Here is a 17634-nt window from a genome sequence, read left to right as displayed (position 1 = left end):
CTCGCGCCGCCGCCCACACCTTCTGTCGCTACCGCCCTCCCGCCGCCGCGACTCCCTCCTCTCCACCCGAAGCCGTCGCCCTTGCTCCCCCCTCACAGCCGCTGCTGCCTCTCAACCCTAACCCTAGCTGAACCCGACCCGAGCCGCACCACCATGTCGTCCGTCACTTCGTCCGCTTCCACCCACTCCAACCCATTCGCCGACGCCAACCCGCCCGACGTCAACAACATCCGCAACCTCAACATCTACGACCGGGTGCCGGTTCGTCTCTCCCAGACGGACTCCTCCTACTACGCGTGGAATATATACTTCTCCCTCGTGTTCCAGGAGTACCACCTCGTTGATCATGTGGACGGCTCCGTCGACTCCAGCCTCGTCCCCGGGTTCCATGACTGGTCCACCATCGACACCACAATCATCCGGTGGTTCTTCCTTACCATCTCGCTGGACCTCTTTCAAACGGTTGTGCAGGATGGTGATGACGCCCACGCCGTGTGGACCAAGCTGAACGGGCTCTTCACCGACAATCGTCTTCAACGTCGTGTTTTTTTGCAGCAAGAGTTTTTTGGGTGCCACCAGGACAACTCCGTCGACGACTATTGTCGCCGCCTCAAGACTCTCGCTGACGAGCTCCGCGATATTGGCGCGAAGATCGATGATGACCTACTCCTCAGCACGCTCACCGCCGGGCTCAAAGAGGACTTCGGCAATGCCGCGGCGAACCTCACCTTCATCCCCGAGCCCTCCTTCACCAAGTTCGTTGCGTACCTCCGGCTGGAGGAGCGGCGGATGAAGCATGTGAAGGCGCGGGCCATCCACACCGCCCTTGCCACCGGCACCACCTGCGACGGGCCCCCGCCGTCCCCCGCTGCCCCGGCCGCGCCTCCTCAGCCGCGCCACCAGACGTCGTACCCGGCGCCGCCGCAGCCGTACCCGGCGCCGCAGCAGCAGCCGGGGCTGCTGCCTCTCCCGTACGGGCCTCCCGCCCCTCCCGCGCTTCCCGCCGAACGGCGCGGCGGCCAGCAGCAGCAGCAGTAGGGCGCAGGCGTGCCTCGTCAGTGATACGTCTCCAACGTATCTATAATTTATGAAGTATTCATGCTATTATATTATCCATCTTGGGTGTTTAATGGGCTTTACTATGCACTTTTATATTACTTTTGGGACTAACCTATTGACCTAGAGCCCAGTGCCAGTTTCTGTTTTTCCCTTGTTTCAGTGTTTCGCGGAAAAGGAATATCAAACGGAGTCCAAACGAAATGAAACCTTCGGAAAAGTTATTTTTGGAAAGAAAGCAATACAGGAGACTTGGAGTGCACGTCAGGAGATCAACGAGGAGAGCATGAGGCAGGGGGCGCGCCCACCCCCCTTGGGCGCGCCCTCCACCCTCGTGGGCCCCTCGTGGCCCCCCTTACCGACTTCTTTTGCCTATATATCTCCATATACCCTAAAACCATCGGAGAACAGAATAGATCGGGAGTTCCGCCGCCGCAAGCCTCTGTAGCCACCAAAACCCAATCGGGACCCTGTTCCGGCACCCTGCCGGAGGGGGAAACCCTCGCCGGTGGCCATCTTCATCATCCCGGCGCTCTCCATGACAAGGAGGGAGTAGTTCACCCTCGGGGCTGAGGGTATGTACCAGTAGCTATGTGTTTGATCTCTCTCTCTCTCATGTTCTTGAGGTGATACGATCTTGATGTATCGCGAGCTTTGCTATTATAGTTGAATCTTATGATGTTTCTCCCCCTCTACTCTCTTGTAATGGATTGAGTTTTCCCTTTGAAGTTATCTTATCGGATTGAGTCTTTAAGGATTTGAGAGCACTTGATGTATGTCTTGCCGTGCTTATCTGTGGTGACAATGGGTTATCACGTGATCCACTTGATGTATGTTTTGTTGATCAACTTGCGGGTTCCGCCCATGAACCTATGCATAGGGGTTGGCACACGTTTTCGTCTTGACTCTCCGGTAGAAACTTTGGGGCACTCTTTGAGGTTCTATGTGTTGGTTGAATAGATGAATCTGAGATTGTGTGATGCATATCGTATAATCATACCCACGGATACTTGAGGTGACATTGGAGTATCTAGGTGACATTAGGGTTTTGGTTGATGTGTGTCTTAAGGTGTTATTTTACTACGAACTCTAGGGCTGTTTGTGACACTTATAGGAATATCCCAATTGATTGATCGGAAAGAATAACTTTGAGGTGGTTTCGTACCCTACAATAATCTCTTTGTTTGTTCTCCGCTATTAGTGACTTTGGAGTGACTCTTTGTTGCATGTTGAGGGATAGTTATATGATCTAATTATGTTATCCTTGTTGAGAGAACTTGCACTAGTGAAAGTATGAACCCTAGGCCTTGTTTCCTAGCATTGCAATACCGTTTACGCTCACTTTTATCGCTTGCTACCTTGCTGTTTTTATATTTTCAGATTACAAAAACCTATATCTACCATCCATATTGCACTTGTATCACCATCTCTTCGCTGAACTAGTGCACCTATACAATTTACCATTGTATTGGGTGTGTTGGGGACACAAGAGACTCTTTGTTATTTGGTTGCAGGGTTGTTTGAGAGAGACCATCTTCAACCTACGCCTCCCACGGATTGATAAACCTTAGGTCATCCACTTGAGGGAAATTTGCTACTGTCCTATAAACCTCTGCACTTGGAGGCCCAACAACGTCTACAAGAAGAAGGTTGCGTAGTAGACATCAGTCAGCAGCAGCAGCAGCAGCAGCTCCAGGTGCCTCCTCCGTGGGCCGCCGGATACAACCCGTGGAGCGGTGTCGTCCATGCATACACCACGCCGGTCCCACGGGCCCCTGCGCCGACCCTTCCCGTGCCACGTCCGCCGGCGCATCAGGCGTACTACACGGCTCCGCAGCCCTATGGAGGGTACCCACCGCCGCAGCTGAGCGGCGGTTACGGCTTCCCGATGGCGTCTCCGTCCCCCTCGCCGGCGCTGCCACCGGCGCCTTGGGATCCGGCGCTCCTCGCCGCGCTGCACACCGCCCCTACGCCGAACAACTACACTGGAGGCGGTGATTGGTACATGGACATCGGGGCCACGGCTCACATGTTTGCTCATCCTGGTAATCTTGCCTCCTTCACTCCCATCACCACCGACCGCCGCATCATTGTCGGTGACGGTTCCACACTTCCTATCACACATGTCAGGCACACTTATTTTCCTTCTAATTCCATGCCCTTATCTCTGTCTAACATACTTGTGTCTCCTCATCTTGTTAAGAATCGTATTTCCGTTCGTTGTTTCACTCGTGAAAATCCTGTCACCGTTGAATTTGACGAGTTTGGTTTTTGTGTTAAGGACGCTCGAACCAGGATGGTACTCCACCGATGTGACACCCCCGGCGAGCTCTATCCGGTGCATTCGCCTTCATCCGCCACCACCGCACTGGTTGCTCTCTCCGCTGGTGTCGATCTTTGGCATGCTCGTTTGAGTCATCCCAACCCCGTCACACTTCGTCATATTCTTAGGAGTTTCAGTTTCAGTTGTAATAAGATAGAGGATCACACTTGTCATGCCTGTCGTGTCGGCAAACATGTTCGCCTTCCGTTTAATAAATCCACCACCATTGCTTCTTTTCCTTTTCAGTTGATTCATAGCGATGTGTGGACCTTTCATGTTCCTAGTAATTCAGGCTACTTATATTATCTGGTTATTCTTGATGATTATTCTCATTATGTGTGGACCTTTCCTTTGCGATGAAAGTCGGATGCACTCTCCACTTTGACGTCTTTTTACTCCTATGTCAGCACGCAGTTTGGGCGTCCCATTCTTGCTCTTCAGACTGACAATGGAAAAGAGTTCGACAACCTTGCTTTCCGCACTTTTTTGTCGCACCATGGCACAATTTTTCGTCTCACATGGCTGTATACTTCACAGCAGAACGGTCGAGCCGAACGCGTCCTTCGCACTCTGAACGACTGCGTTCGCACGCTCCTGTTCCATGCTAACGTGCCGCCTCGCTTCTGGCCGGACGCACTTGCTACCACATCACTTCTCCTTAACCTTCGACCCCGCCGCCCACTGTGGAATTACGCACCTCATCACCTTCTCTTTGGTACGCCACCGTCTTATGATGGTTTGCGTATTTTTGGGTGCCTTTGTTATCCTAGCACTGCCGACACTGCTCCTCATAAACTTGCACCACGTTCTGTTGCATGCATCTTCATCGGCTACCCTTCTCATTCCAAGGGCTATCGGTGCTACGATCCCATCTCCCACCGTGTGTTCACTTCACGGCACGTTTACTTTGATGAGCATGTGTTTCCGTTTCAGCAGGTACCCCCGACTGTCCCTCCCGCCACCGATGACGTGGGAGCCTCGATGCCTCTACGAGGGTGCTCGTGCGCCGCTCTTGGCCCGCCCCTGGCTTTGAGGCGTGTCACCCGCCGGCGCCTTTCGGCTTGGCGCCCCCGCCCGCGGCGCCTCCTATGACCGCGGCTATGGTGCTCGCGGCCTTGGCGCCCTTGGCGCCCCCTCTTCCCGCGGCTCCCACGCCTCCCACGCCCGCAGCCCCAGCGCTCCTGGCCCCGGCGCTCCCTTCGACCGCGGCCTCGGCGCCCGTGGCTCAGGCAGCTCTGGCACCCTCCTCAGCGGCGACTGCTGCCGAGCCATCCGCCGTCGGTCCGGTCACCCGCGCCCGTACGGGTGTTTTTCGCCCGAGCTCGCGCTATGCCTCGGACGAGTACGTCCACGCGGCATCCACCTCTACACCATCGCCATTGCCGTCCTCCATTCGAGCCGCTCTTCATGACCCGCTCTGGATGGCTGCGATGCAAGAGGAGTTTGATGCCCTGCTGCGCAACCAGACGTGGCAGCTTGTTCCTCGCCCCCGGCACACCAACGTGATTACCAGGAAGTGGGTCTTCAAACACAAGCTCCGTCCTGATGGTACCCTTGATCACTATAAAGCGTGCTGGGTTGTTCGTGGCTTCCGGCAACATGCTGGCACCGACTTCACCGACACCTTCGCTCTGGTTGTTAAGCCCGGCATGATTCGCACGGTTCTCCACCTTGCGGTCTCCCGTGCTTGGCCGGTGCACCAGATGGACATTTCCAACATTTCCTTCATGGTTACCTCGAGGAGCAGGTCTTCTACCAGCAGCCCACGGGGTTTGTTGATCTAGCACTTCCCGACCATGTGTGCTTGCTTTCGCGGTCCTTGTACGGACTCAAGCAGGCTCCTCGTGTTTGGTACCAGCGCATCGCGGTGTTTCTGCACCAGCTCGGGTTTCGCTCCACCCGCTCGGACGCATCACTCTTCGTCTACCACCAGGGCTCCGACACGGCTTAGTTGCTGCTTTATGTCGACGACATCATCCTGACGGCATGTACGACTGGTCTTCTCAGTCAGCTCACTGCTCGTCTTCGCGCTGAGTTCGCCATCAAGGACTTGGGTCCTTTGCACTACTTCCTCGGTGTTGAGGTGGTGCGACGTCCGGATGGCTTATTCCTTCATCAGCGGAAGTACACTCATGAGCTCCTGGATCGTGCTGGCATGGTTAACTGCAAGCCCGCCGCTATGCATGTTGATACGAAGGCCAAGCTCTCTGCCACGGATGGTTCTCCTGCTTCGGATATTGCCTTCTACTGGTCTATCGTTGGTGCTCTTTAGTACCTTACTCTGAATCGACCGGAGATCCAGTATGCCGTCCAGCAGGTGTGTCTTCATATGCATGCTCCTCGGGACGTTCACTGGGCCGCTGTCAAGCGGATTCTCCGCTATGTCTGTGGCACTATGGACCTTGGTGTCACGCTCCACGCCTCCACCGACACCGCCCTCACCATCCTACTCCGATGCAGACTGGGAGGGCTGCCCTGACACTCGTCGCTCCACCTCGGGCTACTGTGTCTTCCTTGGACCCTCGCTCATCTCGTGGTCGTCCAAGCAGCAGCCTACGGTCTCTCGCTCCAGTGCTGAGGCTGAGTATCGTGATGTGGCCAACGTCATCGCCGAGTGTTCGTGACTTTGCCAGCTGCTTCAGGAGCTCTCTTGTCCTGTCGATCGTGCCACGGTGGTCTACTGCGACAACGTCTCGGCGGTCTACCTCTCCGCTAACCCAGTACATCATCGTCGGACCAAGTATATTGAGTTGGATATTCATTTTGTTCGGGAACAGGTGGCTCTTGGCCATATTCGTGTTCTACACGTTCCTACTTCCCAACAATTTGCAGATATCATGACCAAGGGCTTGCCTATGGCGTGGAGTTCTGGTCCAGTCTTTGCGTCAGCAGTGGTGCCGCTTCGACTGCGGGGGGGGGGGGGGGGGGGGGGGGAGTTGAGTATATGTGTTGTGCATATTTGTGTACTGGGCCCACCTCCTAGTTGCCTTGTATAGTTGAGTTCGTGGCCCACCGTTGTACTTCATATATACGTGCGTTTGCACCTGAGTAATACATCTTGCAATTCCCATAACATATAAAAATAATGTATTCGTACATAGGGCGGACACTATACCGCCCGAAAGTGACTTCAAAACGGACAGTCTATTTTCTTAGGTACAGTTCAGTCTTAAATTTAAGTGAAGAAATCAAACTGGCAAAAGAAAAATTAAAAAGCCAAGAGTAGTTGCCATGTTCCAAACTTCTAAACAACATGGGAGAAGCGTGAGTGCTCTAGGAGGACTTGTAGTGGTATATATCGCATCTGATTTCCATGATTTCGGAGCCCAACTCTCGTTTTCACATTGAAACTAAACAAATAAAGCGATAGGGAGAGTTGTACTCAATCTTGCAAATCCTCAATCTTTACAATGAAAATACAGATAAACCACCCGCAGAAAAAGGAAAAAGGAAAGAAAGATAAACCAAATCATGGGAGGGATCAACCTTCTAACTCACGACTCCATCAATGCCGTCCGTCAGGCGACAATGGCGTGTGTCCACGGCAAGGTGACGGTAGCGAGAAGATCATCTTGTTGAGCCATGGCGACAGTGGCGTGTATCCATGGCTTGTACATGTTGAACAAGGAATTGGGAGGACTCGGATGGGGAAGGGATTCATCCTATGGAGTAGATATGAAGAGAAAAGGAACTCTATTGTTGCCGATTTATCGATTTTTATTTCATGAATTTTTGTCAGACTTCTGGATTTGGCTGTGTGCATCTTAGTTATGCAGAGGCCGGGTGTTACTCATAATGCTTTGTACCCACTTGATGCTACATTTTGAGATAATAAAGTCGCCCTTTATTGAAAAAATGAAGAGAAAAAGAAGGTGCAAGGAAGGGGAAAAGATATGTGTGTCACTGAAATAAGAAGGGGAGAAGACGGAACAAACTACTAGTCCCTTATGCTCCTATCAGTTAGTTTTCTGTGTCATAACTCGTGGATTTGATGAGCACTTAATAATGGGACGCATGTGGGCTACCGTAATGAGCTGCATGTGCTTGCTAGTTATAAACCTGGTTCAGTTAAGTCTTTCATTGTGTGCGTTCAGTTTTCATGTAACTTCACTTGCACGTGCCATTTCTCTGAGGTAAAACGTTGTTGAGATATGCTGACATGGCAAGGTTTCTGAGGTGGATAGGTTGCATTTAAGACCAGAGGACATTAATACCATTGTTACACCCACAGTCCCTGCTACTATACATACTGGACCAATTACTAGAGCTCACGCACGCCAATTAAATTATCAGGTACTTTCGTTTCTTAGTAATGATTCTAATGTTCATGAGAATATGATGCTGCCTAAATTGGATACATTTGTTTTGCCTACAAATGAAGAGCCTAGCTTGGAGAAGAATGAACATTGGAGCAAGAACAAGCATGGAGTTGATGGCATGCGCAAGGGAAACAAGAACGGAGTTTCCGGTGATGATTTCAGGACTTTGAAGCCACCATAATGAGTGCATGAAGCCTTGGACGAAATATACAAGATGCCACTTCATAAATTTCGTCCAGATGCCATTCTAGGTGCTGCGTCACCTTATTATTGGGCCAGGCCCATGTAATTTCGAAATACTTGAATATAGACTATTTTTAGAGTCCGTATGTGTGGGAAAACAAGAGTTAGGGTTGGTTTCGTACCCCTCCTCCAAGGGCCACGAAATTCCCCCCTCTTCCTCCATATATACAGCCCTTAGGGCATCGTTTAGACTTTGGGTTTTGTTTCAAAAGTTCGCCATAGCTGCAACTTCGCGTACTTCGTTTGTGTTCAACGACCAGACAAAGGCGTCACAGAAGCCCACCTTCATTAATAAAGCTTTCCTCTTATATTCGCAATATCCAGATTGCAATCTCAGTTTCTTGCTTGTTCTTCGTTTGCACGCAGGGAACAGACCCTCGTGGTCAGGTTGATCGTGCTCCGGCGTGATCAATAACCTCTCGGAGTTGGTTTAGCAATTGCTAAGGCGCGACGTCCTCGCACGTTCGTAGTCGGATCGTGAAAGTCTACTCCTCCAAAACGATAATCACCATCTCATCGAAACACGGGACACCTTTGCCTTTACCATAGGATGAGTCTTTATATATATACACGATTTGCAAACTGAATGGTGATGTGGCATGATGATGATGTGGAGAGTGTGGAAGTTGAGAGAATTGGTTGTAACGGGGATCAACTTCTTAAAAATGTAAGATGTAAGATTTCTATATCATTGGCTGTCATTTTGGCTAAGAATTCATAAACCCAAACAAAATTTTGCTTCAAAAAATAGCTTCTTAATTTAAAAAAAACATCATCTTTCCGAAATTAAAATTCACCTCAACATGAAACAAGTTGCAGCACACGATCTTTAACAAGTTGAAACCAGTTGCAGCTCCATAAAGCACAAATCCACATAATCATATTCAATTATAACAGCCATGTTCAGGTCCACAAAGCACAAAATGCACGTCTAACACAAGCAAAATCAAAGTTTCAAAGCTTGCACTGAACAAGGTATGGAAGACAAAAGACTACAACTTGCTTCAGGACCTATGCCTTGACTTGCTTCAGGACCCATCTCTTTTTTCATTCCATCTGGGTAAGGCTTGAAGAGACGTGATCTTGTCACTTCTTTGTTATCCTGCAAATATGATGACAAACATGTAGCAAAATGACTAAAGTAGTTGTCAACCACATCAGTAACAGCAGGAGCAAATGCCACATCAATATTTTTCTGACGCAATCAAACAAACAAGCTAGAATTAGATGAAGGCTGCAGCTACACTGGCGACTCTGGTGTTAGGATTTAGAAACGTAAAAACCCGGAAGCCAAATCCTGCTTTCTTTTGCTTACTGTTTGTTTCTTGTTTGCATACTTGATCTGTTCAACTCTCCTTCCTAATGTATAATAATTATTATAGCAGTAGAAAACTGCGCAATTCATTTCAATGGGGCAGACTATAAATTATTAGTGGGCAAGTTCTGGCAGGATGCTGCTAGCTAGTGATAGAAAGATCCATAAGGCCTTACAAGCAGTTGCCAGTTCATAAGTTGCTTCATTCCTGTGCACCATGTTAACTACTTCTGCCAGCTAGAAGGTTGGTTATTTCTTGGTTAGCTGGGTGGGTGAGGTTGTAAATTATACTAGTTCTTGAGAATTAGAACCAGTACTACACATGCATATTACTAGTACTACCCACATATTACCACTAGCACTGAGTGCTTCTCCTTTGTCTCAACAGCATTACTAGTGCTACACAGGCACATCCATTGATAAGGACCAAACTGACATGTGTGCACTTCTTTATGTAGATTGGCTACACGAAATTAAATCCCAGATAAAGAACAGACTCACGAGGATGACAAGGAGAACAAAACTACAATTGAACAGATTCCCCATCATTCCCACAGTAACCAAACATGCATTGAGCAATACCCAAAGGACACGAGAGAAGCAATATTGCACAAGAATTGCGCTCATGTTCAGGTTCCTCCATGAAGTTTCAAGCCACATCAGGCGCTACCTGGGAATGCGGCGGATGGGTGGTCAAGACTTTGTCGGTCTCCCCTCTAGGTGTCCGGATCCAGTTTGCTTGCTACTAAACCTGCTGATTGGGTGAGGTTACTGTTAGAGTTGAAGAAAAAGAAAAGGATTCATGAGAGATGGGAGGAGAGAAGAGGTGGAGGGGGAGACTTACCTGGGAAAGGAGGTGAACTAGACAACAGCGCTCACCGGCGGCTGGACGGGAATGTGGAGGCGGCAACATGAGGTCGGGGCAAAAGAGGAGCAAGAAAGGAAAAGAGTGGAGAAAGTGATTATTCGGCTCAGCGGGAAATCTCACCGACGGCAAGGAAGCCGAGCGCCGTTGCGACGGAGCAGAGGCAGAGGAGGGATCGAGGAGAGAGGAATGGTGTCGCGGGACAAGAGAGATGTGTGGAATCATGGAATGGCGGCTTTGAGGGGGGATTGGTTTTACATACTGTCCCACATCAGTGGAATCTTGGAATGAACTCCCATACTAAATGAATTACGTGATTCTAGGCCCAAATGATGGGACAAAAAAGCTGCAAGTCTAATCTAGGAGAGTGGGTATAGAAAAACTATGACATCACTTGCCATGCTCATTAGTTGGACCCTTTGAAATGAGAGTAACTCCTGGGTTTTCCGCCACAAGAGTGCTCGACCTTCAATCTTGCTCAACACCATAAAGCTCGAGGCAAGACTTTCAGTTACTGCCGGCGCCAAATATAACACAAACACTATTCTCTTCTTAATTAATGAATAAGGCAAATCTAATGTCTCCATTTCAAAAAAAAAGAGAGTACAAGTGCTCCTAGATTTGTAAATGCACCCAGAGTCCCAGCAAAGCTGGCGCTTCCGAGATTTGTTTTCTTTCAAACCTCACATCATGACGGCATAACAAAATATGCTAACAAAACTAAAAATCAGCGACGAGAAGGATGGTACATCAACGTTCATTTGGCAGCAACACTGGATCCTACAGGACTTCAACATGAGCCCTATTGTTAGTAAAATAATTGATCCGCCTCTACTGGTGGCCGACTTGATTACGGCTGAGGCGTCCTGGGACATGGACAAATTGGCTCAGATCTTCTTGCCTACAGATGCACAAGCTATTGCTGCTATCCCTCTTTGTACAAGGCAGGTGGATGACTTTTGGTCATGGATCCATGAGAAGAATGGTGTTTTCACAGTCCAGTCAGCCTACAGAATGTTAGTATCCACAAAGGCTCGCCGGGAAGCTTGGCTTGAGGGCAGAGCAGATTCTTCAAATTCGGAGAGGGAGACGAAGGCATGGACAAGTATGTGGAAGACCAACGTCCCATCTAAGGTTAAAATTTTCTTATGGAGGCTTGCTCAGCAAGCTCTGCCCACGGCTGATCTTCTAACTCATAGTAACATGGCAACAGTGTCTTCATGTGGCCTTGTGGAGCGGACGATTCATGGCAGCACTCTCTCCTTCACTGTAACATGGCAAGATGCATATGGGCGCTGGAAGACCCGGACCTTGCTGATGTTTTTCACGACGTAAGGGAACCGGAAGCCAAAAGGTGGATATTTACACTAATTGACAGCCTGCAACATGATGATTTCGTCAGGGTTATGGTGACATTGTGGGCTATCTGATACGCCCGAAGAAAGGCGTTACATGAACATATCTTCCAGACCCCTCACGCAACCCATCATTTTATCCGCAACTATATTAGGGAGCTCGGCAAGATCAAACCACAGGGGACACAAGCTCCACCAGCGGCAAGGGCACCCCGCCCGTGCAGAACGCCTCCGGCAGCAGGATTTGCTAAGATCAAAGTGGACGGAGCTACTTCCAGGAGTTCAAACGGAGGATCTTTTAGTGCCGTGTGCAGGGATGAAACAGGGAAGTTCATGGGCGCGTCAGCTATCAGATGCGTTGGCATAACTGACCTAGCAGCTTTGGAGGCGCTAGCCTGCCGAGAAGCCCTTTCATTGGCCCAGGATCTTTCTCTAACACATGTGATGATAGCATCAGACTGCCAAGAGGTTGTTACAAATATCAAAATCGATGCAGGAGGCTTGTATGGCAGCATCGTGAAGGAGATCAAATCAACTTCAGCTCAGTTCACGTCTTGTACTTTCATTTTCGAGGGACTTGAGTCTAATATTGAGGCACATAGCCTCGCTAAGCACACTCTAGGACTTTCTTTAGGACGCCATTTGTGGCTCCTCGAACCTCCAGACCGTAATTGTATCCCAATGTATTTGGACTATGATCATTAAATAAAGTGTGTTTAGACCCAAAAAAACAGATCAATCAAAATGTAGTAGGCATAGCTACACAACTTATCTTCTCCAACATACAATCAAAATAACCTTATTCCACCACACAAAATTAAGAGATACAATGTACGAGACAAAAAGGGTATCCAACATTTTAAACACGTAGATAATATGTTTTATACCATAACACAAATATTTTGCGCCCCTGCTTTTGTGCGGCTACACCGACTACGCTACTACACCGTCGGCCACGACTAACTTGACCAGGGCTACTCATCACCATGATCGGCTACCTCAACATTGACATCAAGGGTTACGTCTACAGCTCATCGGCAATAGCTCCAGTCAATAGCGTCCACATCATCACAAGTGTCCACACCACTCCCGCTGTGACCGCGGAAGGGAGTAGAAGAGAGACATGGAAGGCACCAGAAGGAGACGCGGTCACCGCCTAGGTGCCGGCCGATCAGAGATGCAGGTGATGATGGCAAAGCGGAGAAGACAACAGGCGCGGGAGACTTCCAACTTCATTCTTAATTGTCCACTTTGCTCCCACTACGACTGAGGGGGAATGTTAGAAGTATAAACACATTCGGTTAGAGATAAGGAGAGATAGAGATAGAGTTGGTTAAAACCAACAATGACTTGCCTTGTACTCTAAGCTGCTCTCCGTGTTGTACTCTATATACGCCCCATGAGGTCAGTCAGTACAACAACAAAATATTCAGGGTTCCAATAGTTTTCCACACACTAACTAGGGTTCACATCAGATCCAAAAATTATAATGTTATTCAGTACCACCTCCGTTCCAAATTATTGGAGGTTCTAACTTTGTCCTAAGTCAAACTTCTTTAAGTTTGACCAAGTCCACAGAAAAATGTGACAACATCTACAACACTAAATTAGTTTTATTAGGTTCATTCATTATAAAATATAATTTTGTTAATTGACGTTGTAGATATTAGCTCATTTGTAAGACTTGATCAAAAGAAGAGAAGTTTGACTTGGGCAAAGCTAGAAATAGACATTATCTGGAACAGAGAGAGTATCATATTTAGTTTGCAGTACCATAGGTAAGTCTGAAAGTGCAAAATAAGACAAAGAGAACATTTGATCAGCCTTCTTGTGAGCTACACAGGATGCACCACTCCGGATAGATGAGTAAAAAACAGAGCGAGTTGATCTGCCACCAAGCACCAGAATAGTACACACACCAGACCAGAGACTGCGGATCCAATACTAACATGTCGCTTTGACTGTAGCTGATGAAATGCAGTGGTCTGAGGGGACTCCAGGCCATTGTCAAGATGATGGATTTCCTACGTTTGTGTGATACATGGCTGCTAGCCTAATGCAATACTAAACAACGAGCATGTCCAGGTGCATATTTTGTTATATCTCAACTAGGCTCACTTGATTGCATCAATGACTTATACATATCAAAATTGAGCACCTCTGATTCAATTATCAATGGTTCTCATGAGTCAATGATGGTAATCTATTGCATTAAGCTTGGACAACATCAATGACATCATGAGTGATACAGGCGCCATCACTTTCTTGCTCTCACGGAAGTTCAAAATTACGATAAGACACAACCAAAAGATGAACTGTCGGGAGAAAAATTCAGACAGATTAGGAACCAGCTGCCATAAGTACTATAGCACCAAACCTCAAGCTTTGCATGTTATAACTAACATGTCTTGGTAAAGTTTCATACTCTTTCTTGACCAACAAGAACAACAACAAAGCCTTTAGTCCCAAACAAGTGACCAAATGGGTTATATTGTTATGAGGTGCAGATTGTGCTAATGAGAGGACCATCAAAAATATGACTCAGAAAGTAAAGAACAAATTGTTTACAAACAAAGAGTAAGCCTTGAGAGTACCTCCAACTTTAGCAACCAAAGGGGTCACACTGTGACATGTTGCTAGCTCTTTCGAAGCTCCAGGCATGGGACATGTCTTGCCTCTCCACCACCACGCTAGCATCTGCAGACACACATCCTTCTGAAGATAAACGACTTAGCACAACGTCTCTAGAGCAACCATCATCCACGAAAACACGCATCACCTCCAACATTTGGGCTCTTTCCATGACAAACTTGACAAATGCCAGCTCGGTATCCTCTCCTCGGGCAGCTTCGAACACAAACTTCTTAATATGTGAGGTAACACATTCAGTGTGGCCTACTTGATCCCAGAAGTCCACATCAACATTGGTTGGTGATTCAGAAGGAGATGACTGTATTCCAAGCAAGTGAACCACTTAACTCAACAGGCACAAGCACAAACAATGATGATGATGAAGTGACAGGGAATCGATACCTTGATATACAAGGTTTCTAGGCATGGGAAGCATCTAAGCAAGAGGGGCACCAGCTTGACTTGCTTCTCATCTCCAAACTGCACCTTCAATGCCAATGTCCTGAGGGTCCGAACCATCGCATTTGGCTTCACCTTCATCCCTATCCCATCCTATAATGAATCGAAAAGCAATTATGTAAGTACCATCTAATTGTGGAAAATAAGATGATGTGAAAGGAAAATTCAGGCCACCTTGATCACAGTGGGGCCGATCTTGAGCTGATGCAGTCCAACGTCAAAGTACCCGAAAATTTTCAGCCTCGGTGCATTAATAATCTTGACGTGAGTAGAGGCACCGCCAATCGGCTCCAACAGCAACCGCTCCAAGTTTGGGGCATCGTCAAGGTGCACCTCTCTGACCATGGACCTCCACACAACCAGGGACTGGAGGCTCCCTGACCAGATGTGGATGTACCTTGGGTAGTCCTGTGTCAGCACGAAAGCGAGCCTCTCAAGCTCGGGGCAGCGCGGGAGCACAGCGTGGAGCTCGCGGTCCTGCATGGAGCAATGGACAATCCCGAGCTCTTGCAGGCTGGGGAAGGCCGAAGCGAGGCCGGAAATGTCCGGGAACTGGCAGAGCCCGAGCCAGAGGCGGCGGAGGGACGCGCATCCAAGGAGGCCGGGGGGAGGACGCCACTCACATTCAGCGGGCCAGGATCCGTTGACGACGGAGAGTTCCTCGACGTTCTTGGCTGCGAGGGAGGCGAACCAGGAGTCGAGGACGTCGGGTTCCTGGTAAGCGAGGTGCTCGGAGGAGAGGCGGGCGGAAGTGACCGGGCCCGGGTGGGAGTTCAGCGCGGCGGTGACGGCGGTAGGAACGATTCCAGCGTCGTCGAGCCGGAGTGGGGTGGAAGCCCAGAGGCTGCGCCAGCGGGAGGAGAGGATGGTGGTGCGGGCCGCGTCCTTGGTGGGGAGGCGGGAGATGATGTTGCGGAGGAGCACGTCCGGGAGGCAGTTGATGCGGTCATCGTCATCGGAGGCGGTGGACGAGGAGGACGGGGATGCGGTGGTGGAGACCGAGGGAGGCGGGAGGTAGGAGAGGACGGTGGCGAGGGTTTCGTCCATCGCCGTGGTTTGCTCGACACGGCGGAGGAGGAAGCGGAACAGGGAGAGATCTGTCCTTCTTTTTTTTGAGACAAAGGGAGAGATCAGGTGAAGCCCGACAGGAATAAAGAGTTGGGCCGTATGAAGGTTAGCCCAGTTCAGATCTAGCAGTCAAAAAGAACTCGGTTCTACTCCAACTTCCTGGTCTAGCCCAACTCCCATTCCCGAGTAGACAGACATTGGCATCGGCAGGAAAAAAAGGTCCTATTGTCTAAAAAAAAAGGGAAATGTCCTAATTAAATCTGTCGTGCAAGCAGTATCAACCTATTTAATGTCATGTTTCAAACTTTGAGAGGACTATGTCATCACATAAACTCTCTCTGAGTTTCTAGTGGAGATCAAAGAAAGGCAAGAAAAAAACAGATTGGATCTCTTGGGAGGATATGTGCATGCAAAAATATATGAGAGACTTGTCTTGGTTGATTCTGCAAAACCAGGATACCTGAGAGCATGGCTCCTAAAAGCAATCTACTTTCCAGAGTGTGGTTTCATGGATGCTCGATAGGTACAACACCTTCGCAAATATGGCACTCCATCCTAAAGGAAGAGATGTGTTAAAGCAAGGTATGATTAGAAGGATTGGGACGGGAACTGATGCACACATATGAAGCAAAATTCGTTGCTTCATGTTTATGCAATGTAACCGATGAGGACGAAGTCCCATAACCCAACTTCTCATGTTAGTGAATTAACTGATGTGATGACAGGAACTTGGAAGATGCCAGAAGCATCTATTCCCTCTAGATATTGAGGTGATAACTGGCCATAATCTCAATTCTTGATTCGTGCCAGAATAACAGCCCTCCCAGATCGATCTGAATACTGATGTGTGGGTCCATGCCGACGTCGTGATCTTGGACGTTCGTTGGCTCCAGTTCGGATCTAGTGTGCTGCTCCTCCCATGCACCCTCTCGTTTACAGGTGGGCCTAGACGCGTCGTCGCGAGTGGCTCTCCTCTCTGTGGGTGGATTTTTTTGTGCAGACGGATTATGCGTTGGGGCGAGGGAGCCGCGGGGGGGCCACCTCGTATACGTGCCCAGTCGTCGTTCGTTGCCGAGTACGCAGTGTGGCCCGCCGGTCGAGCTGCCCGGTTGTGATTCGCTCGCATGGCCTTCATTGTTCGGCGGCGTGGGGCGTGGTGGGTGGGTCGTCTCCCTTATCCTACGTCATCGCCTGCCTCTTCTCCTCCCCTACTCCTTTCGTTTCGTTTCGATGCTCACTCCTCTTCGTAGTCCTGCTCTCTGGTCCGTGAGTCGTCGCTAGGGTTGGTCGCCGAGGAGCTCCGATGGCGTCGCGCCACGGTGACGCCGGTTGAGGTGGTTCTCCTCTCAGTTCTTTCCTCTTTTTCTGTGTTCAATCTGTCATGGTTGATCAGGTTTGGATCTTCGGTGTCTATTGCTTGCAGATCCATTGTTCTCCTCACTGGCCCTGGATCTGTTGCGTCGCTCATCGATCTATGGGTAAGTCTTCGTTTTATCCCGATTTCTGTCATCTGCTTTAGTCGAGGTGTGATCTTGACATTTCTGTGGCCTGTTCTGTTCTTTGTAGCTGCTCTTGCTTGGTCTCTCCTCTCCTGTTCGTTGTCGGGCCCGGCCTGATATTCATGTCTTGCTCCAAGTATCTGAAGGCCGACTCTCTTTTCCCTTTTCTTTGTTTTTAAGTTTCTTTCTGTATTTTGGTTGATTGTTGTGCACTTGTGCTCATGTACTGTTGGTCTCGGTGTGATATGCCTATCGCTGGGGTGTGTTCATGTGCTGATGTGCTCGGTGTGATATGGTTGTTGTTGGGGTAGGTGCGAACGGTGGCATATTGGGGGGTTCCTTTGTTATCCTCCTATGTTGGTGTGGCAAACCAGTGTGGTTTTGTTTTTTCGATCTAGCTAGGTTCCAAGGAAGGGGATTTTTAGATGTGTCTTGTTCTATTGGTGTCTTCTTGCTCAGCCAAACATTGAATATTTAGATGTATCTGCATATTTGGTGCGA

At 49.1% G+C, this 17634-nt stretch overlaps 1 protein-coding gene across 5 annotated transcripts; it reads right to left on the bottom strand.

Annotated features, from left to right (window-relative positions):
- Positions 1–8769: 8769 nt before the first annotated feature.
- Positions 8770–15691, bottom strand: LOC109744562 (F-box/FBD/LRR-repeat protein At1g13570). Of its 5 annotated transcripts, XR_012204946.1 has the most exons (6): positions 14741–15691; positions 14510–14659; positions 14256–14426; positions 10101–14173; positions 9927–10010; positions 8770–9043 (listed from the first exon to the last, which is right to left on the bottom strand). XR_012204946.1 is itself a non-coding variant. In XM_020303725.3 (5 exons), the coding sequence occupies exons 1-5, from the start codon at positions 15611–15613 to the stop codon at positions 9039–9041; spliced, it is 1320 nt and encodes a 439-aa protein (XP_020159314.1). In that variant the 5' UTR covers positions 15614–15689; the 3' UTR covers positions 8770–9038. The 5 variants fall into 5 exon arrangements, 3 of the variants coding, with proteins under 3 accessions (XP_020159314.1, XP_020159315.1, XP_020159312.1); XR_012204945.1 differs by having other exon boundaries at positions 9927–10007; positions 10101–14426; positions 14741–15690; XM_020303725.3 differs by lacking the exon at positions 9927–10010 and having other exon boundaries at positions 14071–14191; positions 14741–15689.
- Positions 15692–17634: the final 1943 nt, after the last annotated feature.

The sequence above is a fragment of the Aegilops tauschii genome, chromosome 3, assembly GCF_002575655.3.
Source record: "Aegilops tauschii subsp. strangulata cultivar AL8/78 chromosome 3, Aet v6.0, whole genome shotgun sequence".
NCBI lineage: Eukaryota > Viridiplantae > Streptophyta > Magnoliopsida > Poales > Poaceae > Aegilops > Aegilops tauschii.
This window is presented reverse-complemented; position numbering and strand designations above follow the sequence as displayed.